General features: G+C 36.2%; 4 protein-coding genes across 10 annotated transcripts; 1 reads left to right on the top strand and 3 right to left on the bottom strand.

Annotated features, from left to right (window-relative positions):
- Positions 1-5,012: 5,012 nt before the first annotated feature.
- Positions 5,013-7,216, bottom strand: LOC123308773 (zinc finger protein 64-like). The gene is made up of 2 exons (XM_044891604.1): positions 7,093-7,216; positions 5,013-6,780 (listed from the first exon to the last, which is right to left on the bottom strand). The coding sequence occupies exons 1-2, from the start codon at positions 7,146-7,148 to the stop codon at positions 5,379-5,381; spliced, it is 1,458 nt and encodes a 485-aa protein (XP_044747539.1). The 5' UTR covers positions 7,149-7,216; the 3' UTR covers positions 5,013-5,378.
- A 3,239-nt stretch (positions 7,217-10,455) lies between these two features.
- LOC123308766 (zinc finger Y-chromosomal protein 2-like) lies at positions 10,456-12,412 on the bottom strand. 3 transcript variants are annotated; one of them, XM_044891589.1, is made up of 2 exons: positions 12,273-12,412; positions 10,456-12,172 (listed from the first exon to the last, which is right to left on the bottom strand). In XM_044891589.1, exons 1-2 carry the CDS (start codon positions 12,326-12,328, stop codon positions 10,615-10,617), a joined length of 1,614 nt encoding a protein of 537 aa, XP_044747524.1. In that variant the 5' UTR covers positions 12,329-12,412; the 3' UTR covers positions 10,456-10,614. The 3 variants fall into 3 exon arrangements, with proteins under 3 accessions (XP_044747524.1, XP_044747525.1, XP_044747523.1); XM_044891590.1 differs by having other exon boundaries at positions 12,276-12,406; XM_044891588.1 differs by having other exon boundaries at positions 10,456-12,187; positions 12,273-12,406.
- Positions 12,413-19,864: 7,452 nt separating this feature from the next.
- LOC123308775 (zinc finger Y-chromosomal protein 1-like) lies at positions 19,865-21,774 on the bottom strand. Of its 2 annotated transcripts, none has more exons than XM_044891607.1 (2): positions 21,598-21,774; positions 19,865-21,526 (listed from the first exon to the last, which is right to left on the bottom strand). In XM_044891607.1, the coding sequence occupies exons 1-2, from the start codon at positions 21,648-21,650 to the stop codon at positions 20,176-20,178; spliced, it is 1,404 nt and encodes a 467-aa protein (XP_044747542.1). In that variant the 5' UTR covers positions 21,651-21,774; the 3' UTR covers positions 19,865-20,175. The 2 variants fall into 2 exon arrangements, with proteins under 2 accessions (XP_044747542.1, XP_044747541.1); XM_044891606.1 differs by having other exon boundaries at positions 19,865-21,541.
- Positions 21,775-23,163: 1,389 nt separating this feature from the next.
- On the top strand, positions 23,164-24,965 carry LOC123308771 (zinc finger autosomal protein-like). Of its 4 annotated transcripts, none has more exons than XM_044891601.1 (3): positions 23,164-23,266; positions 23,342-23,855; positions 24,378-24,965. In XM_044891601.1, the coding sequence occupies exons 1-3, from the start codon at positions 23,214-23,216 to the stop codon at positions 24,816-24,818; spliced, it is 1,008 nt and encodes a 335-aa protein (XP_044747536.1). In that variant the 5' UTR covers positions 23,164-23,213; the 3' UTR covers positions 24,819-24,965. The 4 variants fall into 4 exon arrangements, with proteins under 4 accessions (XP_044747536.1, XP_044747535.1, XP_044747537.1 ...); XM_044891600.1 differs by having other exon boundaries at positions 23,342-23,688; positions 23,776-24,965; XM_044891602.1 differs by having other exon boundaries at positions 23,342-23,681.
- The last annotated feature ends 1,335 nt before the right edge of the window (positions 24,966-26,300 follow it).

Here is a 26,300-nt window from a genome sequence, read left to right on the forward strand (position 1 = left end):
TAATTGTACAATTATTGATGTAATTTATGGAAAATAAATATTTCTACTACTACTATTGACCTTGGTCTTTCACATGTGTGGCTAAGCTCCTCGCTCTTATCACCCTCCAACTCGAAAACGGTTAAGAGTATGTAAAATTGCTTCGGACAAAAGTTGTGTAGAATTTTATTATCTAAGACTTTCATAATGAACACAGAAACGATTAGAGGTACAGGAAGGGAGATATTCTAAAAAAATGCATTGTTATCATCTTCAATGTGTCAGATTAAGAAAACCCCCCCCTGATTACTGTCAGATTAATGGGTCAACACGTCTACAACACCGAGAATAACCATCTGTATGAAAATCTGACACGCTCGAGTATGTACAAGAAGCGATTTTTTTTTCATTTTGAAAGGACCCTTGTGTTACGTCCGAATTGTCGGTCTCCTGAAAGTAGCTTTCTTTGGGTCCAATTTTTTTTTCACCATTTTCAACTCTTCCGTACGGCCAGCCCCACTACGCAAAATGTCAGATTAACATGAATTCATTATCAGAGACACGTAGTGCATATACAGTATCTTTTAATCTAACACGCTCGAGTATATACACCTGACGATTTTTTTTACATCTTTGAGAACCTGCAGACACTTTCCCCACCGCTGAAGGTGCATACATTATAGAACCTTCTTTTCTTTCTACCATCTTATCTTCAAAATTCACTAGGTCTCCACAACGCTCGAGTAAATCCTGATTTAGCATCGTCGGCTCCCCAACTACAAATCAGATGGAAAAAATTGTTGCCTGACAATAAATTAACTTCAAAATGGTAACTTCGTAAAAAATTGCAAGAATTTACGCAGGAGCAAATCGATTATTTCAATTCTTTAATTGATTTTGTTTCAGAGACTGGGAGTGAAAACCCCAAAGAGTTTCGGAAAAATATAGAGGTCATTTCGAGGATATAATTTCGATAAGGAGATAGAGCATACACTAGTTTTCAAGCAAGTACCGGAAGTTCCACCATGAGATGAGGTGGCAGCATCCTGTCAGCAATATCTTCTTGGAATTTTGTTTGTCCAGGGCTGGCATACCTTATAATGAAAACTTAAAATATCCACGGGCGTAGCCAGGGGGGTTTTGGGGGTCCACCCCCCCCGAAATAATATAGGTACACATAATATCATTTTCAAAAAGTCTCACTTTATATGTCAAAATCAGAAAAATTTCATCTAAAACCCCCCCCCCGAAACTCAACCCTGGCTACGTCCATGAAATAGTTATTTTCCTATCAAGTGCGGAAAGTGATACTGCTTCGCATCGGGCAACGGCAGTTGAGTGCGGGCAAGACACTTTCCGCAAGAGTTAGGAACAATATTTTTTCTACAAGCGCTTGAAATATATCCATTTCACGAAACAGTTCATATCTCATTTGATTAATTCATATATGATGACAGACGTAATTCTGCATGTCGTTACCATGGGTTACTCATCGTTGATGTTCGGTGCATAGAGACATGATAGAATTTAATTTATTCTATAAGATTTGTGTGCGGGAAAAACCCCTGCTAATCCATTCCCGCACGCATTTGCGTGCGGGAAAGAAATAGCAGGCGTTTTTCCCGCACGTTTTAGGAAAGTGACTCTTTGCAACTTGGAATGCGTGCGGGAAAAAAGTTAAACGCGCACGCTTGTAGAAAATAGTTATTTTTCTACAAGCGCTTGAAATATATAAATATATTCATTTCACGAAACAGTTCATATCTCATTTGATTAATTCATATATAATGACAGACGTTATTCTGCATGTCGTTACTATGGGTTTCTCATTGTTGACGTTCTGTGCATAGAAACATGATAGAATTTAATTTACTCTACAATATTTGCGTGCGGGAAAAACCCCTGCTAATCCATTCCCGCACGCAAATGCGTGCGGGAAAGAAATAGCAGGCGTTTTTCCCGCACGTTTTGGGAAAGTTACTCTTTGCAACTTGGAATGCGTGCGGGAAAAAAGTTGAACGCGCACGCTTGTAGAAAAAATATATTTTATGTTGAGTAAAGTTGCCTTGGTTTTTGATATATTGGAGATTTTCGAAAATTCAAGAAAATCACACCATTCGCCACTCTTTTTGCAGGCAAGACTCCAAATGAAGGAATTTTTTCAAACTGTTTTTTGGATAGTATTCCTTGATAGATGCGCTATCGAATGTAAATTATTATTTTTGGGGAGCATGAATAGTTTTCCATAAAAAAAAGATTGAACTCAAATTTTCAGTTTTGCTTATTTTTTTTCCAAGTTCAACCCAACGTAGTGTGAAAAATAATATGGTTACCTGAGTGCCAAAGCAAGAGGAAACATACCTGTTTCACTGATATTCTGAAATGGTATAACTCGCCCTATTTCCAGCATTATACAAAATAAATTTCTAATACAATGAGTCAAGGCAGAGTTTGATGTAAGCCTTTTTCTTTAATTTTTAGCAACTGAAATGAGACTTGCAAGCAGAATAAAGTAATTATTCATAAGAAGTTGTAAAGCATCTAGTAGAGCTCCTGATTCCCACTGTGAACACTTTTTGTAAAACTCGATTCAATTAAACGATATTTTAAAATTGGTTTTTTTCTCTCGTTTTCTTTCTTTATTAAGCCCTATAGTTATAAAGTTAATAGTTTTTAAGCGAATTTTAAGTAACGAAGTGAATTTTATTAGCACTTTTGTAATTAAGAAAAAAAGCTAAAAATTAATTTCTATTACATTGAGTCAAGACCTTTGAATTAAATTTCACAAAAGATTCTCTAAGAGGCCACTATGAGCTTCAGTACATGCTCTATACCTTCTTATAGATGATTGCTTTATTTTGCTTGCATTTCTCATTTTAGCTGCTAAAAATTTCAGAAACAGTGTTTATATTAAACTATAGGCCTCAACTGATTGCAATAGGAATTTATTTTATAATAAATGCTGACAATACAGAGTTATACCATTTCGTAATCTGAATGAAACGGGCTTGTTTTTTCTTGCATTGGCTCTCAGGTAACCATATTATTTTTTACTCTGCGCTAGGTTGAACTAATGAAAAAAAAAAAACAAAACGAAAAACCGTTCTTTCATAAAGAACTACTCATGCGCCTCAAAAATAATGAATTACATTAGATGAATCATCTATCCAGGAATACTATACAAAATACACTGCGCAAAAAAATTAACGCACATTATGGAAATCTCAAATTTATTCTACAACTGAAGGTGTTCTCAATGATAATTATTTTTATCAGAATTATGCATGCATATGTTATCCACTTTCAACGGTTTTCTTCAATGCAGATGTTTTTTCCCAGCTGGAATAAAAAAAGATGATATTATCAGATTTTGAATGTATTGGCTCCATTCTAAAATCAGTTATTCTCGATCAATTCTAGTGATCAATAGTTTTTCTTTCGTTTGATTTCCTACAATCGATAGCTATGCAACGCGAAACATGCAATTTCACCCAAGGGGAATGTGCCCAAGCGGTAGTTTTGCGAGAAGAAGGGTGGACATACACAAGAATTGCAGAAAGGTTTGGAGTTTCCCATACAAGTGTGAACAGAATGTTGCAGCGATTCAGGGAGACAGGTATGAATGTCCGAAGACCAGGGCAGGGTAGACCACGGGTAACAACTGCCATTCAAGAACGTTACTTGAGAGTTTCTTCGTTGAGACAACGGTTTGCAACCGCTCGCCTCCTTCAAATTCAGCTTGAGCAAACTCATGAGGTGCAAATTATCACTCAGACAACAAGAAATCGTCTCAGGGAATATGATTTAAGGCCTCGTGTCCCGGCAAAAGGCCCAGCTCTTACCCCAGCCCATCGAAGGGCGCGTTTGGATTCTGCGAGAGAGCATATCCATTGGGAAGACGCCGATTGGGAAAGAGTTCTCTTCACAGATGAGTCTAGATTCTGCCTCTACCATTGTGATCGACGTTCCCTTGTACACAGACGTCAACATGAAAGATATGCTCAGTGCAATTTCCTGAATACTACTGGTTTCGGGGGAGGATCGATTATGGTATGGGGTGGAATATCTTTGACTGTCTTTGACTGCTCGCACAGACCTAGTGGTCGTTGATAATGGAGCTGTGAATGCTGATAAGTATATAAGGAACATTCTTGAAGAGCATGTAGTGCCATTTGCCCCATACATTGGTGAAAATTTCATTTTTATGGACGATAATGCCAGACCCCATCGTGCGCGCATCGTTCAGGAGTACCTTGAAGTCTCTCCAATGGAATGGCCAGCAAGAAGTCCAGATCTCAATCCGATTGAGCAGGTTTGGAACAACCTCAATAGAAGGCTGAGAAGTTCAGAAAATCATCCAGCTACTCTTAATGACTTAGGAATCCAACTCGGAGAAATCTGGGAAGAATTAGATCAGAACATTTTAAGATTACTCATTTTGAGTATGAACCGTCGTTGCCGAGCTGTAATTAACGCAAGGTGTGGAAATACCAAGTATAAAATCACTTATCAGCATTTCAGTATTTTGAAAATTGTTCATTTCTCTTCTTTCACATAAGATTCGGTGAAATCCTGAATTTTTCTTCCATTTAACGTGTCTTGTTTCGTTCAAAACCTTCCCGAGAGAACATAAAAAATAAGTTATAAAGTCAATGTTGAGTTAACTTTCATTAAAATTGAGATTTTCAGAATGTGCGTTAATTTTTTTGCGCAGTGTACTTTTTGAAAAAAGAGTGTAATTCTTTTGAATTTTCTAAAATCTCCAATATCTCGAAAACCAAGGCACTTTTACTAAACGTAAACTATATTTTTCTGAACTGCCATAGAGTCCTCTACCGGCAGGCTCCATATTATCCATTCATTACGCCACACCCTGTATGTATATTCAGGAATGACCCGCTAGGGTTGCACTTATTTTTCCTGTCCTGTGATGGGGCTTGTCCTGTTGGAAACAACTTCTGAATCTGGCAAAACACTCAGATACTCAATTTACTCGAAGAAAATCATTTTTTCGGTTGAGGAAAATATGGATATTTCAATGAAATAATTTTTATTGTCTCCTATATTTGTAGCACACTCACATAACACTAAATTTCTACTTGCTATTTGAATGAACAGATTGTGGGAGGGACTCTTTTTCTGCTTGTAACAAACTCACATAGATGGCACCTGTGTTCCCTAATTTTACATGTCGTGTAATAATGGATTTCTGACTGGTAGCTAATTCACAGGTTACATTTATGTTTCTTGATATTTAAATGAACAAAGTCAACGTGCTTTCAAAGTTGCACTTTTCTACTTTTAGAACAAACTCACATAAGTGACACTTGTGATCCTCAATTATAAAATGAACAGATTTCACATGCCCATCAAGTGCATGTTTCGCACTTGGAGCGTATTCACATCGTATGTGAATATTTGTGTTTCTTGATTTTCAAATGAACACATTCGATGTGACTCTTGAGGTGCACTTTTCTACTTGAAACATACTCGCATAGGTGACACTTGTGATCCTTAATTTTCAAATGAACAGATTTCACGTGTCTATCAAGGCTCTGTTTTTCACTCGCGCCGTATTCGCATAAGTGACATTGGTGTTTCTTAAGATTCAAATGGAAACGGTCGATATGATTTTTGAGATAAATTTTTCTACTTGTAACATACTCACACAAGTGGCACCTCTGTTCCTTAATTTTTAAATGAACAGATTTTCTGTGTACTTCAAGGCCTTTTTTTCTACTAGCAGCAAATTCGCATAGATTACACCTGTGATCTCTAATTTTCAAATGAACAGACTTTACGTGTCCATCAAGTCTTTGTTTTACACTGGAGGCAAACTCGCATAAGTGACATCTGTGTTCCTTCGTGTTCAAATGAACAGATGTGATGTGTAGTTCAAGGGCACTTTTTCTACTCGCAGCATATTCACAGAAGTGACACCTGTGCTCCCTAATATTTAAATGAACAGATTTCATGTGAATATTAAGGCTTTCCTTCAAATAGGCAGCATAATCACAAAGGTGACATTTGTGTCTCTTGATATCCAAATGAACAGCGTCGACATGCTTACGTAGATCCCATTTTCTATTTGTAAAATAGTTACATAACTGACACCTGTGTTCTATAATTTTGAAATGAACAGACTTTAAGTGAATGTCAAGGGTTCTTTTCAAAGTTGCAGCGTATTCACAAAGGTGACATTTATATATTTTAACATCTAAATGACAAAGCTTGAAATGTTTATGAAGATCCGTTTTTCTACTTGTAACAAACTCACATAGATGACACTTGTGTTCCTTAATTTTGCTTGTTGCGTCTGACCCTTGATTTATTTTTTTTGGAAAAGAGGCAGGTGATTGATTTCCATCAAGTTCATTATCTGAGGGATTTGTGTAACTTTCTTCATTCTCTATTATATATTCTTCTCTATCATGAACTCCTTCATCTCTGAATTGTTCAGAAATGTCCACATTTTCTAATTTAACATCCCATTTCTTGTCATCATCAGTACTGACAGTATGATGGTACTTCTCTTCACCTTTAGGATAATCAACCAATTGATATTCAGGTAGTTCACACTGTTCCCAGTTAGTTAGTTTGGGGTTATTCAATGGATCTAATACTTGAGGCATTTCTGTGGTAAAATAGGCAGGTGATTGATATGCATCGACTTGTATAACTGAGGAATTTAAATTACTTTCCTCATTCTTCATTTTATATTTCTCTCTAATATGAACTCCTTCTTCATCGATGGATTCTTGAAAAATGTTTACGATTCCTAATTTATCTTCTAACTTCACTCTGCAAGAAATCAGACATAAGGAATTTCAGATCGGCTCTGCTTACAAATTCGATACTTCTTTCCTAACAAGAAATCAGACTTTCCGCGCCAACTGAACCAAAGAGCAATCTTGGTTGAACTTACTTACAGCCTGTTCCATAATCAAATTTAAAGTCCCTTTACTTTAAAAGCTTACTTGAATCCTACTAAAATGACATAAAAGGAAGCTTTGAGCTTAGTGTGATTTCAAATTTGATTATGAAAATGATGAAAAAAATTTAAACAAATGAAAGGTATTGAAATAATGATAAAATAAGTATGAATATACTCACTCATCGCAGGTAATTTGTACCTCTTTCTCAATATTAATACAACGCTCAACCTCCATAGTTTACAAATTAATAATTAATTATTAATTTCACCGTTGATTGACAATACTTCAATCCACGATTTCTATGGTCTATGGATTTCACCCACAGATTCAGAGACTCTTTCCCTTTCTCTATGCACAGATTACAGAGGCCACAGGCCATAGATCATAGACCTAATAAAATATCATAGACCTAATAAAATGTCTATGTAAAATATGGACAGGCCCTGAGAGAGAGAGGTCACGAGTAGTACGTTAGAAAGAGATGGACATATGGTAGAAAACGTCAAAATCATATGTTTATTGTTTACTGTTCAGCTAATGTGTTTTCAATCGATATTTCATTCTCCTCACAAGCAATTTAGCAGAAAACTAGGTTTTTAGAATCGACTGCTACATGCTAATAAAGCGAAAGAGATTTATTTTTGGAAATAACAGACCAATAAAGGAGTTTCTTTGTTATTTCATGTACATATAAGACATCATTTACAAACAATCACAAGGAATATACCTAATCTACTTCCTATATTTCATAAGGCCACAGCAAGAATATGTAGAGGTGACTTGAATTTCGAGATAGTATATATTATTGAATGTTATAAAGAATGTTGTTCTAAACGAAGTAGTTACATATCTACCATAACATTCTATTTCAAGGCATGTCCGAAGAAAATACTAAACTCCAATCTGGATTTAATATTAGAAAGAGAAGAGATGTGAATCATATTGATATTCAGTATGCCCTGTGACATCGGCAAACTCAAAACACAATATTTTCTGTTGATCAGTGTCACAGAAATCTAACACTGTAAAGCCACACGATAAAGAAACAGTAGCAGTAAAATATTAATGCCAGGAGTGCCAGAGAAGAGCAACTACACCACTTGATGGAGAACCTATCAAAATAATTGAAAAAAAAATTGTGAATGATTAATCATCATATAAATATTTCCCCAACAGGAAATTTTATATTATTTGTGAAAGTATCAATAAAAATACTTAAAATTATTGCCCTTTTCTCTATACCACCCATGTTTTTGCTCAAGGAAGGTAAAATGCTTAAAAAAATTCACTTCAACGATTAATTTTTCTCTGTGTAGCCAGAACCCAAAGCAGGGGTCCTTTCATCTTCCCAAATCACGAGTAATTTCAGTGTATATAAAATCAGACCCTGGCGAATGAGATAATATTGTTGTTTTGTACAACTCTCAAGTTTTCCTACATTAATAAAAATCAGAAAAAAAAATTTTCAGGTAGTATTTTTTTTTTAATAAACTTTTTAGGGTTTTCACTCCCAATCTCTGAAACTATTATTTTATCAGCACTTGAAAGTTTCAATACGAGAAAAATATAGTTGATTTGATAACATTTTCGAAGTTGATTTCAGTACAAAAATTGCTACAAATTAATAGAAAATCTATAAATCTACCGACAACCACCCAAAAATGCAACATGGAGGATCAGCGGACTGGTAGAATTCCCGAGTTTACTCGATAACTTGCTGGAAGCGGCAACGTTGATTTATTCTCTACCAGCTACCAGCTTGACGTTTACTACCAGGGACTACTGTTATCTCTCTTTCCTACCACCCCCCCTCTCTCTCGTGGGTATTCCTCATTGAACTAAACTTTAGTTCAATCAAAGATTATAGAGTAGTCTCTATAATCTTTGAGTTCAATGGTATTCCTCGATGCGGTGAACGGGAAAACCACGTGAAGGCCTGTCCATGTATTATTAGGTCTATGCCATAGATAGAAGGAAACCTACATAGAGAAAGGTCTCTGGAAACCATTGAACTCTATGGGAGTTCAATGCTTATATTAGTGTTCTGTGGCTGAAAACCTATCGCTGGTTTGAGACCACAGATTATTCACCAGACACAAGAGACTTTCCCTTTCTCTACCTTTTAAATATGTACCAATAAGTAGTTCCTATTTTTGTCAACAGCCGCGCTGGCAATCACGGGAGGGCATAGCCTACTAGAAGAACTCTAGTAGGCTATGGGGAGGGCGAAATTTTGATTTAAAAATTTAAACTATACTTCATTCACTTTTATTTTAGCACTCGGTTGGCCATGGAAATTTGTCATATTTCACTCTGTATAGTTCGAAAATGTGGGGTTATGAAGCTTGTCAAAACATTTTTGGGTTTTAAATCAACGCTATGTTGTCCGTTCTACGTAAAAGTTTCTGTTATTACGTATTTTATCACAATGTCGAATCTATTCGGAAAATATGTGACGAACATAATTGAAGTTTATACAAACTGATTGAAGGCATACCAAATCCAGTTATTTGCATGGAAAATACAAGAGATCAGTATAATATCATAATATGCACTAGCTTGAGGAGAGTTAATGTTCGTTATCTTCTTTGGCTTACATCATTTGTAGATTTCAAAAATATTAACCCGAAGAAGAAATGCATATGATGCATTGGTTGGGAATGGGTATCTCCCAAAGGAATTAACAGATAATTACAAGAATGTTAAATTCTTCAACAAAAATCATCTTGCATCAATATAAATGAAAGGAATTGAAGGAAGTTTCAAGTTAAGATGAACTTCACCTTTGAACAAACATTTCACATGAATAAAAAAGTAACAGGGCAAATTGCGTATTTGTGGCTATTCATCTTAATACGTTGATGTAATAATAATAATTAAATCGCTTTGTGCGGAGTTTACGATTTGGCAATAGCGCATACAAGACAATGAAAAGAACAATGTCCGATTAGCTTGTTTATAAAATAACAGCTGTTGATCAACAGGCGCGTACTTACTGGCGAGCTTCAACTGCAACCGACCATAAAAATCCCATAAAATTTTACGAGCTTCCTCGTTCGTCGTAGACTTCATAGACAGCCATCTTTGTCTATCTCATCAAGATAATGCATTTGTTGGCCTTTATTAACAAGGCATATTTCAGTCGATGTTGCCAGCTTGTGCAATTCTCACAAAACGCTTTAAACTTTAAATACCCATTTTTATTTTTCATTTTTAAGTGCTTAAAATAATTTTTTTTTGGGAAACGGTTGAAATGGTTCTTTAAAAATGTGACGTTTCAAAGATATTTAATAAAAAATACATCATTTTCGTCAGAAGAACTATTCCCTATTCTATCCTACATTTCAGAAAATACGATTCCAAGACTGAAGTCGCGTAAACCTTTATGGTCCAACTCTTTTCTTAATTCGAATATAAGGGACAAAGACCTTTGGCAGTATGAATGGAATAGGTGCACTATTTTCAACGAAGAATAAGTTACTGATCCCTCGAATAGAATTCCTGGTTTTGATATTCCTAGGAAGTGGTGAAAATATAGATATTTGAATGAAATGATTATAATTGCCTTAAAAAAAACATGATATATTTGTAGCATAACACACAATCAATTGTAACTCGCTATGTATTTGAATGAACAGATTTTACATGATTTTGCACACTTTTCGACTAAGATTTTATGTGTACATCCAGGTATCTTTCTCTACACGCAGGTGATTGATTTGCACCTCTTGACATGCAATTGAAGGGCATCTTTTCTATTTGTAACATACTCACATAGATGACACCTGTGTTCTATAATTTTCATATGAACAGATTTTACATGTCGTGTAATGATGGATTTCCGACTAGCACCAAAATCGCAGAAGTGACATTTGTGTTTTTTGATATTCAAATGAACAGAGTCGACATGATTTCCCAGGTAATATTTTCTACTTGTAACATACTCGCATAGATGACACTTATAATCTTTAATTTTCAAATGAACAGATTTTACATGTCCAACAAGTGTTTGTTTTTCAGTAGCAGCAAAATCACATAAGTGACACCTGTGTTCCCTAATTTTGAAATGAACAGCTTTCACATGAGTCTGGATCATACGTTTCTCACTGGCGGCATATTCACACAAGTGACATTTGTATTTCTTGATATTTAAATGAACAGATTCGATGTGCTTATCAAGGTACACTTTTCTACTCGTAACATACTCGCATAGGTGACACTTGTGATCCTTGATTTTCAAATGAACAGATTTTACGTGCCCATCGAGTTTTTCATTTGTACTCGCGGCAAACTCGCATAAGTGACACCTGTGTTCCCTGATTTTAAAATGAATAGATTTTACGTGTTTCACAAGGTTCTGTTTTTCACTGGCAGCAAAATCGCATAACTGGCACCTGTGTTCCCTGATTTTCAAATGGACGGATTTTACATGTTGTTCGATTATATTTTTCGCGCTTGCAGCATATTCACATAAGTGACATTGGTGTTTCTTGAGTTTCAGATGAACACGGTTGACATGATTTCTAAGATAATTTTTTTTACTTGTAACATACTCACAACATTGACAACTGTATTCAGTGATTTTAAAATGAACAGATTTTACGTGAGCATCAAGAATATCTTTTGAATACGTGAGATATTCACAATGGTGACATTTATGTTTCTTTATATCCAAATGAAAACGCTTGAAATGTTCGTGAAGATCTCCTTTTCTACTAGTAACAAACTCACATAGATGACACTTGTGTTCCTTAATTTTGCTTGCTAGATCTAACACTTGATTAATTTCCTTGTTAAAAGAGGCAGGTGCTTGCTTTGTATCAACTTCTATATCTAAGGGATTTATGCATCTTTTTACATTTTTTATAATACATTCTTCTCCATCATAAACTCCTTCATCTCTGAATTGTTCAGAAATGTCCACAATTTCTGATTTAACATCCCATTTCTTGTCATCTTCAAGAATGGCAGTATAATCGTACTGCTCGTCAAGATACTTCTCTTCACCTGCATTATAATTAGAGAAGTGACATTTACGCAATTCACACAGTTCCAAGTCAGTTGTTTCAGAGATATTCATCAATGGATCTGATATTTGAGGCATTTCTTTGGTGAAAGAAGCAGATGATTGATTTGCATCGACTTCTATAACTGTGGAATTTAAGTTACTTTCTTCATTCTTATTTATATTGTCCTCTCCATCTTCAATAATGAATTCTTTAAATAAGTTCATTCCAAATGTTTCGTGCAAATTCGCTCTGAAAGAAATCAGACTTATTAAGTCAATATTGATAATATGATAAATAAAAGTATAACATAAAGTATATTAGTGTTCTGTGAATATAAATATATACTCACTTATTAGGGGTAATTTGTACCTCTTCTTCAGTACTAATTCTACATTCACCCTCCATAGTTTATAAATTATTATTCGAAGATTATAGATCTATAATCCAGAATCTCTGTAATTTGTTATTATGAATCTCTGTTATTAATCAGGGAAAAGACAAAGAGGTTAGATTAACCCCTACCACAGAAAACAATGAGAGTAGTCTATGGGAGTTCATAGAGCCGTGTTCGGCATTGATATCTCAGATCAGAGAGATTTTTTTGTCACGTTACTTCAGATAAGTCTGACAAATCTGAAATAATCAAACCACAGCCGAGATCTTAAAGACGGTTGTGATCAAACGATCTATGAAAAATTGAGAGCTGATAAATCGACCATTTTTTGGTATTTGTATAATGTATAAATAAAAGATTTTAACTTCGGTACTATAAAGACGGCGTGAATTATTTAGTTGCTCTTTTTCCGTTCGATCAGTGAACCACATACACGGACGTTACAATATTTACCGTTTGCATAAAAAATGGAAAATTTGTTAAATAATCATGTAAACTGTCACCACTGTTTGAAAATGTAGCCAACTTCAACTAGTTTGAATTCATTTAGAGACACTAGCACATCTATTGGATAGAAAATAAATTGTAAACTGGTATACGCCTTGACCTCAGATCAATAATTTTATTGATCTGTGGCCTTGACATAGAGAAAAGACAGAACAATACACGCATGAAAGTCTCTGCTCTGTAGAAAGAGAGAAAGCTATGATCAAAGAGTTACTCTTCGCTATGATCATTGAAATAAAGTTTTTATTTCAATCAAGGAGATATAGGAGATATACAGGGTGTCCCGTAAAGACCACGTCAAACGAAAACGGAAAGTAGATCAGAATGTGCTCTACCTGATGTGAAAAATTCGTTCATATGAAAGTCTCACAGTTTTCGAGATATTTGATGTTTTATGAAAATGTTGAATTTTTTCTCTTAAAATGCTTTCTCTCTTGCGGAAGCTACAATTAAATACTTTTCGAATCAGTTTTTTTCCGTAAATTTTGTTGAATGATTACTTCAATTCATGCAATGAAAAATACCACAAAATATTATACAGGGATTCTGAAAAAAAAATTAAAATTCATGTTCTAAAGACAGTGCTTTTCTAGAATTCAGCACAAAAAAACACTTCCTTCAGTACATGAATTTCAATTTTTTTTTTCAGAATCCCTGTATAATATTTTGTGGTATTTTTCATTGCATGAATTGAAGTAATCTTTCAACAAAATTTACGGAAAAAAAAACTGATTCGAAAAGTATTCAATTGTAGCTTCCGCAAGAGAGAAAGCATTTTAAGAGAAAAAATTCAACATTTTCATAAAACATCAAATATCTCGAAAACTGTGAGACTTTCATATGAACGAATTTTTCACATCAGGTAGAGCACTTTCTGATCTACTTTCCGTTTTCGTTTGACGTGGTCTTTACGGGACACCCTGTATATCTCCTTGAGTTCAATGGCTATGAAGCGTCTCTTTTCTATGGACATAGACATGATTGTGGACCAATCAAAATTCTGAGAAAAGACAACAACTATGCGCATTTTTCTGCCATTTTTACTGTAGGGGACAAAAAATTTGTGGTCTGCAAGCAGCAATCGTTCTCCTTTTTCTCTACTCTCCTCTCTACGAAAGAAGAAAACTGTACTCTTCGAAGTTTCATCCATAGACATAAATAATAATATAATAAAAGTATTCTTCATATTTACTATTATAATGCTCCGTTTTCGAGTAATTTGATGTCCAAAAATTAAAAAGTATGTGTGAAATTTGAAAAATTGATTACTTTGGATGAATACAACTCTGTTTGAAAGATCCACATATATGTAGTGTCACAGTCTATAGCCATATTTTGGCGATTAAGCGTCTTAATCGATGTCTTAAAGCGTCTTTAAGCGTGACGTCATTAATTTTGTTGTCGCAAAAATAGAATATCGCTGATGGTTGAGTCATCTGTCGTTGTCATTAGACAGCGTATCGAATTGTGAATTTTTCAATTTCTTTTCTTTGGCTATTATTTGAAAAATATTTATTTATTCCAAATGATAATGCAGAAACTGCATTATTGGCAATAAAAGCACTCTTCCCTAGTAGGAATTCAAATCAAATTCGATATAAACAACATATTCTCCCTTCTTCTTTATATTACCTCTTTCCGCATAAGACGACACAGACCAGAGACAAGATGACTCTATGACACAGGCGCTCTCCACAGACCGCCAGGTTCCGCTTAAAGCGTCTTAAAGACTGACGTCATGACTTATTCGCTCGAATAGCACTGCTTAAAGACGCTTCACGCGTCTTAATCGCGAAAATATGGCTTATGAGTGTCACCATTGAACTCTATGTTCATAGAGTTCAATGAGTGTCACAGATTTAGCTAGTTATTCGTTTCTCCAGGGTTGGCATAGCTCATTATGAAAACTTAAAATGGCTATATATTTTTATCAGGACCGAATCGGAAAAAAATTGTTTCTTTTGACCTCATGAATCTACTGTCGAATACTCACCCTGTATGCTCGAGCTACCACTGTTACGGAACTGTGTGAACTGCTGAGAATATCCTAAGCATATAACTACGAAATTCGAAAAACCAGAGATATAGATCTATATCTCTGGGTGTAATCATTGATTGGATTTTGTTTTATTTTTGTCGGGGATAATAATAATAATAATAATAATGTCTGGCCTGCCTGGCAGCTATCTGGTAGATGGCCTGCCGGGTAGCCATCGTAACGACGTAGACGGTGCAGCCAGCCACGCCTGCTGTCCGCAGTCCCATTCCTTTTTCCTCTCCCTTTCACATCCTTTATAGGGGTGCTCTTTCTGCTCCCATTTCTCTACCCCTCACCCAAACCGAGAAAGGGGAGCACAAACCCATGGAAATGGTGATTACGAGAAGCCTCGGAAACAAGTCGCTGCCTGGGGATCGTCAGGGCATGTCTGGAGCCGGCGCTGGACATGACAGCATGCGGGACGTCGGTGGCAGGATGTTGAGGAAGCGGGCTCCTGCTGCAAAAGAAGCTACAGCTCCAAAGCAACAACAGCAACCAACGAGTCCAATTCAATTGCCGACTCGAACCGCTGAAGGTGCTGCGCAGGATATTCAGCCAGTGCTCACCCAAGCGGGGTTAGTTAGAAAGCGCATGAAGTGGACAACGTCCATGAATGAAACTATTGTGCGCATATATAACTCCATCACGGGACTAGGGCAGAACACGAACAACTATAGGAAAAGGCTTCATGAGGAATTCTGCAACGCCTACCCAAATCTCAATGTCACTGAACAACGAGTGGCAGACCAGTACCGCGTAATTCTGAGAAATGAACTAATACCAACGGCCCGAATCGACGCAATTAAACGGGAACTTCAGCGTCCGCTAGCAATAGAGAATAACACCAACACCTCTGATGAAATTCACATGCCTGGGCAACAACACCTAGAAGACATTGATACTGAAAGTCCATCTTGCAACCCAAGTGAGCCTGAACTCCAGGACGATAGGGAAGAGCTCCACCGACAAGTTGACTCTGACATGAGGAGATACTTCGCCGAACTGGAAGGGACAGACCCTCTTATCGAATAACACCTCCCCGACTCAATACATCCAAGAAGCTGTCACTTATAATCGACATCTTGAATAAGGACGTTTTACCTGAATACCTACAGAACGGAAGTTCATTGGAATATCTGCATCTAGTTTTTTACTGTGCAGCGCTGACGACAGCCAAAACCATAGGGGCAAAAATTCGCGGAACGAACAACAATGGTCCAAAATTACACAAATTATACGCGCCAACATGGCAGAAACGTCTTCAACACAAAACAGAAAGGCTAAGAAGAGACATTGGACGACTGACGGAGTACTTGAACGGGAATCGAGGAAGAAAGGTTGTGAAAGCTGTCAAAGAGATCATGGATAGAAACAGGACTCACACAGAACGAGAGACGGAGAATGCTACAGCTCACCATTGCCTCGACACTCTGAAGCAAAAATTAAGTCTGTATGCAGAACGCCTGAGGAGATATAAAAGCAATTATAGCCGGAAAAGAGACAATAATTCATTCGAAAAGTCGGAAGAATCTTTCTACCGGTCACTCACATCGTCGGATGGAGAAAATGGAAAGTTACCACCAAAGGAAGCCATTGAACAATTCTGGACCGAACAATTATCAACGAAACCTCACTTCAATGGAGATACCGGATGGATTGAAGATGAAAAATCTGAAGCTATAAAATATGAGCCGATGCAGCATGACATGATCACAATTGAAGAAGTAAAATCAGCTATCAGAGGACTGCACAACTGGAAAGCACCTGGGCCTGATGGATTACAGAACTTCTGGATCAAGAAACTTTGGATCATGCATGACAAATTGACCTCCGCAATAAATGATGTCATTGAAAATCCTGAAAGAATGCCAGTATTCCTCACACATGGCACAACATACTTGTTACCTAAAGACCAAACGAATACAGAAGACCCATCCAAGTACCGACCAATCACATGTCTTCCAACGATGTACAAATTAATCACATCGTGCATTTCAAACCGAATTCACAACCATTGCGAAAGGAATAACATCATCGCCATGCAACAGAAAGGATGCACCAAAGACAGCCGAGGGTGCAAAGAACAACTAATAATAGATTCAGTTATCTGCAATCAAGCGTTCTCCAAGCGAAGGAATCTTTACGCTGCGTACATAGACTACAAAAGAGCATTCGATTCTATACCTCACGAATGGCTCTTGACGATCTTGAAGATTTACAAGGTGGATCCCAATATTGTTAAGTTCCTGAAAAACGCCATGTCAACCTGGCGTACTAGTCTTCAAATGAAAGCAGCAGATTGCTCCATTACAACAGGACCTATTCCAATAAGACGCGGAATTTTCCAAGGAGACTCGCTGAGCCCTCTGTGGTTCTGCATGGCCCTGAATCCCTTGTCTCATAGATTGAATTCTACGGACTACGGATTTTCCATCAAGAACGGCAGTAGAACTATGATGAAACTGAATCATCTCCTTTACATGGACGACTTGAAACTCTTCGCATCTACCAAAAAACAAATGCAACTGATGCTGAAAATGGTGGAAGGTTTCTCGGAAGACATCAAAATGAAGTTTGGACTAGAAAAATGTCGACTGCTTAACATAACGAGAGGGAAAATAGAAGATGGTACGTTCAAACTCAGGGAAGGTGCAGAAATTGAAGCATTGAAGGAAGGAGACACATACAAGTATCTGGGCATAAAACAGGCAAGAAAAATCAATCAGAGCCAGATGAAGAAAGAACTAACGGAGGAGTTCACCCGAAGATTGAGGAGGATAATGAGAACTGGTCTTAACAGCAAGAATCTGATAAAAGCGATTAACACCTACGCTTGCTCGGCGCTGAGCTATTCATTTGGTATTATCTCTTGGACGACCACCGATTTAGCAGCTTTACAGAGAAAAATAAGGACGATGCTGACTAAACACAATAAACATCACCCCAAAAGCTCAATAGAACGGACAGAGCTGCCACGACATCTTGGGGGTAGAGGAATTGTTGATTTGTCCAACCGTATGTCCCAGGAAATTGAAGGACTTCGAAAATATTTCTTGAGCAAGGCAGCTTCGTCAGAACTCCATCGAGTAGTTTGTGTTGCTGATAGTTCTACACCATTAAAGCTACAACAGGATCACTTGGAAACCGTCGAACACTCTGCAGAAAGTAAAATGCAGAAACTGATTGGCAAACCTTTGCATGGGAGGCACCAGAACGAGGTCAACCATGATTACGTCGACATATCTGCGTCGAACTACTGGTTGACTTCCGGAAGGTTGTTTCCTGAGACAGAGGGCTTCATGCTCGCCATCCAGGATCAGGTGATTCCAACAAGAAATTACATGAAGTACATCGCCAAGGATGCCTCAGTGGCGGACGATAGCTGTCGTTATGGCTGTGCGACACATGAAACTATCCAGCACATCACCGGCGGATGTCAGAAGTTCGCGGGCACGGAGTACAAAAATAGACATGATGCCGTTGCCAAGATTCTTCACCAAGAATTGGCACTAAAACACCAACTTCTAAGTTCGAAAAAGGTTCCTTATTACAATTACCATCCGGATGCTGTGCTGGAAAACGAACATCACAAGCTCTACTGGGATCGCACGGTTCTCACAGACCGAAAAATAACCCACAATAGACCAGACCTCATATTGCTCAATAAGGATGAGGACAGAGCACTATTCATAGACGTGGCAATTCCAAATAATACCAATCTTCTAGATAGGCACACTGAAAAAATTTCAAAATACAGAGATCTCGAGGAACAAACCAGAAGACAGTGGAAGCTGAAAGATATCAAGACCATCCCTATTGTCATTTCATCTACAGGCCTGATACCGAAGAAACTACTAGAGAACTTGAGGAAACTTCAGTTGGACGAAAATATCTATAGAGTCATGCAGAAAGCGGTACTGCTCGGAACGGCGAGAACTGTACGCAAGTACATGGGGAATGCAGAGGAACACCGTCTGCTCCGACAGGAAGTGCGGGTGGAGCAGGAATCCAACCTAAAGCAGGGAGGCGAGGAGCGACCCGGACCCGACCACCACCACGAGCCCGAAAACCTGGAAAGGGCTCCAACAGAGCTTAATCCTTTTGATATCTGAGATATCTGGGATAAGTGAATTTTCCTCTGGAGAGGAGTGTGAAAGCCGCAAGGCTAAAGTCATAATAATAATAATTTATTGATCCTGTTAGACATCAAACAATGTATAGGACAAGTCACAGAAATCAGACCATTACAATTGATCACATAAATATTCACTAATCGAGTAATAACAATTCTTTAAGAGCAATTCTTTGACCAATTTCTTGAAATTCTTCAGACTAAGAGATCTTATATTCGCAGGAAGATTATTAAAAAGCTTAATGCATTGATAAGATGATTGATTGATATGGGATCAGTTTTGTTTTTCCCACTGTAGGTAGCGCTATTTAGAAATTGACAAATATTTGAAAATAATTTGAATACTTTCCAACGACTTACGAATGTATTGTATGTGTGAAAGATTATTGGTGTGTGAAAATGTATTAGGTTTGAGAAAGAGTTTAGAACTTTTATTTCTGTGTGGACAATCAAAAACTACAACTAGTGTTGAACTACAACTAGGTGTTGTTGAACTATCATCCTTTTTTGTTGGAATTTGAGGCAAAAACTCAGATGAACAATCAGGGCGGATACAGCTAACTGTTTTACGGCTTCTTATGGTTCTAAGGAAATACGTAATGTGAATTATAAGCTTGAATTAAGAAACAGAAATATCTAAATCCATTCGAGTTTATTGTTCTTCGAGTATAGTGAAAATTCAGTTTCTGTAACTAAATAATATAGGTATTGGATATTTCGCCAATAAAGTGTGTTTTATTGATATCACATTGAATTTCCCTTCTCGGGAATAGGTACAATTTATCAACAGAAATTATCTTGATGAAGAATAGTTTCCTTCGACAGGGTTGAAATATCTGCAGATTTATTTTTACAAAGAAAATTAAAGTGTAAATCACAATTATTCATTTATTATCAACAGCTGAGAAAATGGTCCAGTTCATTTTTTGATCTCATTGATCTGTAGAGATTACAGATTATTGTAATAATAATAATAATAAGTAGCCACGAAACTGATCCCATATCTCCGATTTTCTGGAATGTTGATGCTTGCAAAAAGTGACAAGTGCACACACCAGCATTTTAGACATCTTAGGTATAATCACAAAATTGACAATAGTTATTTGAACTGAGCATAATGATAATTTTTTTTTATTGACATTGACAAAAGTGTCATCAAAAAAGTACTATAAAACTGAAAATTAACTAAAATGGACTGATTTCACATGTTGTTCAAGGTAACATTTCCTATTAGCAGCATATTCACACAAGTGGCACCTGTGATTCTTGATTTTTAAGTGGACAACATTGATGTGTCTTCGAAGTTGAGATTTTAGACCTGTTTCATAATCACATTGTTGACACTTGAAATCCTTAATTTTTAAATGAACAGATTTAATGTGATCATCAAGTTTCTGTTTTGCACACGCAGCAAACTCACATAAGTGACACTTGTGTTTCTTGATGTTCAAGTGAACAGTTTTGACGTGTCTGTGGAGGCAGCCTTTTCGACTTGCAACGTAGTCGCACAAGTCACATCTATGTTCCTTAATTTTGAAATGAACAGAGTTCACATGTGCCTTAAGGACTTTTCTTTCGTTTCCAGCATATTCACACAAGTGACACCTGTATTCTTTGATGTTCAAATGAACAGAATTGATGTGCCTCTGCAGGACGCCTTTTCTACTTGAAACATAGTCACACTGGTCACATCGGTGATCTTTAATTTTCAAATGAACAGTTTTTACATGTGCTTCAAGGTCCGGTTGTTTAGCCGCAGCATATTCACATAGATGACACTTGTAATCCTTAATTTTCAAATGGACACATTTAACATGTGCTTCAAGGTCCTTTTGTTTAACCGCAGCATATTCACATAGGTGACACTTGTGAGCCTTGCTATTTGAATGAACTGTTTCGATATGTTTCTGAAGGCAACTTCTTCTACTCGTAACAAACGGGCAAAGATGACACGTGTGATCCTTAATTTTCAAATGAACGGACTTAATGTGAATTTCAAGGCAACTTTTCTTATTCGCTGCATATTCACATAAGTGACACTTGTACTTTTTGATATTCAAATGAACAAAATCCACATGATTTCGAAGGTACGCTTTCCTACTTGTCACATACTCGCATAAATTACACTTGAGTTTCTTGATATTCAAATGAACAATATCCACATGCTTTTTAAGAGTGTCCTTTCTTTTTGTGATAAAATCACATAAGTCACACTTGTGACTATTGTTATTAGCAGATTTTTCACTTTCTATCTTATGATCTGTTGGACTGGAAGAATAATCATTTTCTTCACCCTCCATATCTGCATTATCCTCCATTTGACTTTTACAACATTCATGCTGCTTCAAGTGAACGGATTCTGAGTTATTAATCAGTGGATCTAATACTTGGGGGATTTCTTTAGTGATAGAGGTGGATTGATAATTGGACGTTCCTTGTTCCATCTTAATTATGTAATTTTCCCTTACGTAAACTTCTTTTTCATCTATGAATTGCTCGATAACGTCTATAACTGCAAATTTTTCCTCAGAACTGAAAGAAACAAGACTTTTGGAGAAGTAGCTGCCAAAATAGAAAAGAATGGGAATATTAATCATACTCACTCATCATGGGTAATATGTACCCCTTCCTTGATATCAACAATACTCTCACCCATTTCTTCATCTATTTCCAACGTCAGAAACGTATTAAATATTTGGAATTCAGCCTGTCACGTTAAGAAGAAATACTCTTTTCGACTGCCGAAAGTTTAAAAGTTTGTCTATGTAAAAGTTGATGCAAAGATGTCACCCACAGAACACGAATATACACTGTCACCAGACACAACCACAGAGTAAATACAACCAAAGAGTTGGGTTCATTCCATAGACATATTGTGTTTTATAGGTCTATGGTTCATTCAGTCAAAGAGTTCCTCTTTGATTCAGTTCACTGGGTTCATTACTTTCACTCATTGAACTCTATGGGAATCATTGAACTAAAGAAAGAACTTTAGTTCTATGGAGAGTAGAGAGAAGGAGAACGATCGCCGTACTAAAAATGTGTCTCCAAAAACGGGGAAAATAGGTGTCGCTGCGATTACAGCGGGTATCGATAAGGAGTGGGGATTCAAGCGTCAATTTGAAACATTGAACTCCCATAGAGTTCAATGATTTGAAATGAACAGCCTTCATTTTATTTAAGGTTATGTGTCATCGTGGTTTTTCTGATGATTTTTCAAATACCTTTCTTCAAATCTATATTGAATATGAGTTCTCTGAATTATATGCAATAAAATGCAAGTCGAAATCAATGAAATTCAAAAGAAATCACTGATCAAAAAAATTGTACCTACTTTTGTTTATCATTGTTTATTGAAAGCAGCTATGTTAGTTGGTTTACTAATCTTCAAAATTATATAAATCCGTAGTGAGGAGCAGTACACATCAAGACAACAAAAGGTAGCAGTCTCAGATTTATCACTTAGGTATTAGAGTAGATTCTTTTGCCAATACTCAGCTGAGAACCGATATAAACCATATATTATGTTATGCCAACAAAATTCTTCAAGAATATTTACTTCTGAACCATGTAGTTTTATTGGTTAAATATTCTTATTCAGAAGAGTCAACTTCTCACGAGGGATGACAATTTCGATTTCGTTTATAATGAATCCATCATCTTTTTGATATCTTCATCGCAAAAGTGCTCTTGACACACAAATTGATTGGGAGTTGATTCTTGAGATAAGGTTTTTTCCAATTTTCTCTCAAAAATGCTCTCGGAAATTTTATCTCTTCTCCTTTTCTTTCCGATGCCAAAACACTCTTATACTAGCGCACGCTTCAACATTTCACCATGGTCATATGTTGTTCTCTTATCAAAAATCGACAATAATAATATTCCTATCATCTGTCACCAGGGAAACAGTTCACTCAGCCAACGAGCCAACTACAATTTGATTTGTGTAAACAAAATTTCGCACTCTCGTGATGGCCAGCGCGACTGTTGGCAAAAACATGAACTACTACTATTGGTACATATTTTAGGGGACAAAAAATCTGTGGTCTCAAAGCAGCGATCGTTCTCCTTCTCTCTACTCTCCATATTTAGTTCAATGATTAGAATAGACTCTTTGACTTAACCTATCTCCGAAATGTTGATTGTTGATATTGTTCTGTGGTTGATCACTTAGATTTTTCCATGGATTTTTGAGTGGTTTTGAAAGAAAAAAAGTAATATGGGAGATTGTAGTTTCGAATTTCAAGGAGAAATACATATTGGCGTTGATGAGTGGGTATTTATATATATGATGTTTCTATTACTTCTTACTCTGCTTATCATATCATAAAATACAATTTCTTTCAGTGTTAAGTTAGAAGAAAAATTAGGAGACATTGACGTTTCTGAACAATTCATAGATGAAGAAGGAGTTCATGAAAGGGAGGAATATGTAAACAAGATAGAAAGTTCCCTGAACTGCCTTGTTGAAGAAAACAATGTTTTCGGTTTCGAAGATCACGAGAAAGATTCCACAAGTTCTGCTCATTCAAATATTGAGAATGACGGCGATGATAATGCATCAAGAGAAAAATGTAAACTTGATGCTATTCATTTAAAATTAAGGAATCACAAATGCCACATTTGTGAATTTGCAGCCAGTAAGAAGCATACACTTGAATTACACGTGAAATCTGTTCATTTGAAAATTAAAGATCAAAAGTGTCACTTATGTGACTTTGTAACGAGTGTAAAAAGCAGACTTCAGATTCATATCCAGACTGTTCATTTGGAAATAAAGAATCACAAGTGCCACTTGTGCGAATATGCTGCAAGTAAGAAAGGTAAAATTGATGCACATGTGAAATCTGTTCATTTGAAAATTAAGGATCAAAAGTGTCACTTATGTGACTTTGTCACAAGTAGAACGAGTGGACTTTCTTTTCATATCAAGACTGTTCATTTGAAAATAAAAAATCACAAATGCCACATGTGTGAATATGCTACCAGTGAAAAACATCACCTAGATTTACATGTGAAATCTGTTCATTTGAAAATAAAGAATCACAAGTGCCACTTGTGCGAATATGCTGCGACTGTCGAAAATGAGCTTAAAAAACATATAAAATCTGTTCATTTGAATATCAAGGATCACAAGTGTCACTTATGTGACTTTGTCACAAGTAGAAAGAGAACACTTCGAAGTCATATCATGGTTGTTCATTTGAAAATAAAGAATCACAAGTGCCACTTGTGCGAATATGCTGCGAGTGCCGAATATGAGCTCAAAAAACATATAAAATCTGTTCATTTGAATATCAAGGATCACAAATGTGAAATGTGTGAATATGCAACAAATGAGAAATGGAAACTGAATGCACATGTGAAATCTGTTCATTCGAAAATTATGGATCACAAATGTGAAATGTGTGAATATGCAACAAATGAGAAATGCAAACTGAATGCACATATAAAATCTATTCATTCGAAAATGAAAAAGCACAAGTGCGACTCGTGTGACTATTCTGCAAATAATAAACTCGTCATCGAACAACATGTAAAATCCGTTCATTTGAATATTAAATATGAGCAGTGCCATTTATGCGAGTATGCTGCAGGTAGCAAGCATACTCTCCAGAAGCATATAAACTCTGTTCATTTGAAGATAAGGAACCACATTTGCCCGATGTGTGAACATGCAGCGAGTGAGAAACATAAACTTGATATGCACATAAAAACGGTACATTTGAAAATCAAGGAACACAAATGTGATCTGTGTGAGTATGCTACAAGTAAAAAAGCAACTCTTCAGAATCATATGAAGAGTATGCATTCAGGGAACTAAGAAATAGAGTGCTTAATGTGCGAATACGCATCTAGTGACAAACATCAACTTGAGCAACATGTGAAATCTGTTCATTTGGAAGTTAAGGTACCCAAGTGTTCTTCTATGTGATTTTGTAACAAGTACATTAAATGATCTTTGAAACCATGTCGATTATGTTCATTCATAGTAGTAGTAATTTTTATTTTCCATAAATTACATCAATCATTACAATTAATGCTCTATATCAATATCAAAGAAAGCAATAAATTACAACGACCAGTTTCATAATCAAACCTAAAGTCACTTCAATTTTAAAGCTTTCTTTAACCCTACTAACGTCCAGTTTCATAATCAAATTTAAAGTCACTTTAAGCTTAAAGCTTCCTTTAGTGTCATTTTTAGTAGGGTTAAAGGAAGCTTTAAAATTAAAGGGACTTTGGGTTCGATTATTATTATTATTTATTTATAATAAAGGACAACATATACATTATCTCGATGAGATAGACAAAGATGGCTGTCCATAAAGGTCGTAAAATTTTATGGGATTTTTATGGCCGGTTGCTGTTGAAGCTCGCCAGTAAGTAGGCGCCTGTACATCAACAGCTGTTATTTTATAAATGAGCTGATCGGACATTGTTCTTTTCATTGTCTGGTAGACGCTGTTGCCAAATCGTAAACTCCGAACCAAGCGATTTAAATTTTAAAACCCCATATTTGAAGAATGATTTTGAATAGTTTCCGCGGTGCATTTGAAAAAATCATGAATGAAACTAATAATTATTTTAAACTTGCATATGCAGTGATAACCCAAATTGAGGAGAATTCCTCATTGATAAACTCAGTTGAATTTATGCATTTTATATCAGTTCAATGATTTTTTCATAATGAACCAAAATTATAGGAAATCAGCGGTGATTTGAAAGTTATCAAAAGGATTGAGTTAAATTACTGTGTTATCAGACATAAGGAAATGGCTGAAACTACACTGCAATTCTCATGTCTCTAACACTTGAACATTTCATTGATAATAAAATACTTCCAAGCTGAAAATCCTCTTTATTAGGCATATAACATATTCAGACGTTAGTCTGAACGTAAACGTTAACGTGAGAAATAACGTTATCTATGATAACGTCCGATAACGTTTACGTGTTGTGATGAAATTTGAGTTGAAGTGCTGCCATCTTGCCATCATGAAACGTCAGACTTTAAACATAACCTATCAATTTGATTTTGTTTTCGTTTCGCGTGAACTCTCTTTTATCTAATATTGAGCTTCGACAGCTGGAATAACATTTGGAATATTAGAGAGATATGAAAGCATCCTTAACGTCATGCGGTAATAACGTCAAGCGCTAATAACGTTACGACGCATGCGTATTTCCATTTTCAGAATAGCGGGCGGTATTAACATTGTTATTCCATTACCGCATAACGTTATTAGCGTACGTCGGCGTTATATGCTTCTTCCATATCTCTCTATTGATGTTCTTATGATTC

The sequence above is a fragment of the Coccinella septempunctata genome, chromosome 2 (genome assembly GCF_907165205.1).
Source record: "Coccinella septempunctata chromosome 2, icCocSept1.1, whole genome shotgun sequence".
In the NCBI taxonomy this organism is placed as follows: domain Eukaryota; kingdom Metazoa; phylum Arthropoda; class Insecta; order Coleoptera; family Coccinellidae; genus Coccinella; species Coccinella septempunctata.

Bases quoted from the DNA above. Each gene is read 5' to 3' on its own strand.
- LOC123308773 (XM_044891604.1), bottom strand. From the start codon at position 7,148: ATGGAGGTTGAGCGTTGTATTAATATTGAGAAAGAGGTACAAATTACC. The intron at 6,781-7,092 runs GTGAGTATATTC...GATTTCTTGCAG, and splicing joins GTACAAATTACCTGCGATGA to AGTGAAGTTAGAAGATAAAT.
- LOC123308766 (XM_044891588.1), bottom strand. From the start codon at position 12,328: ATGGAGGGTGAATGTAGAATTAGTACTGAAGAAGAGGTACAAATTACC. The intron at 12,188-12,272 runs GTGAGTATATAT...TGACTTAATAAG, and splicing joins GTACAAATTACCCCTAATAA to TCTGATTTCTTTCAGAGCGA.
- LOC123308775 (XM_044891606.1), bottom strand. From the start codon at position 21,650: ATGGGTGAGAGTATTGTTGATATCAAGGAAGGGGTACATATTACCCAT. The intron at 21,542-21,597 runs GTGAGTATGATT...CTTCTCCAAAAG, and splicing joins GTACATATTACCCATGATGA to TCTTGTTTCTTTCAGTTCTG.
- LOC123308771 (XM_044891599.1), top strand. From the start codon at position 23,214: ATGGGAGATTGTAGTTTCGAATTTCAAGGAGAAATACATATTGGCGTT. The intron at 23,267-23,341 runs GTGGGTATTTAT...AATTTCTTTCAG, and splicing joins ATACATATTGGCGTTGATGA to TGTTAAGTTAGAAGAAAAAT.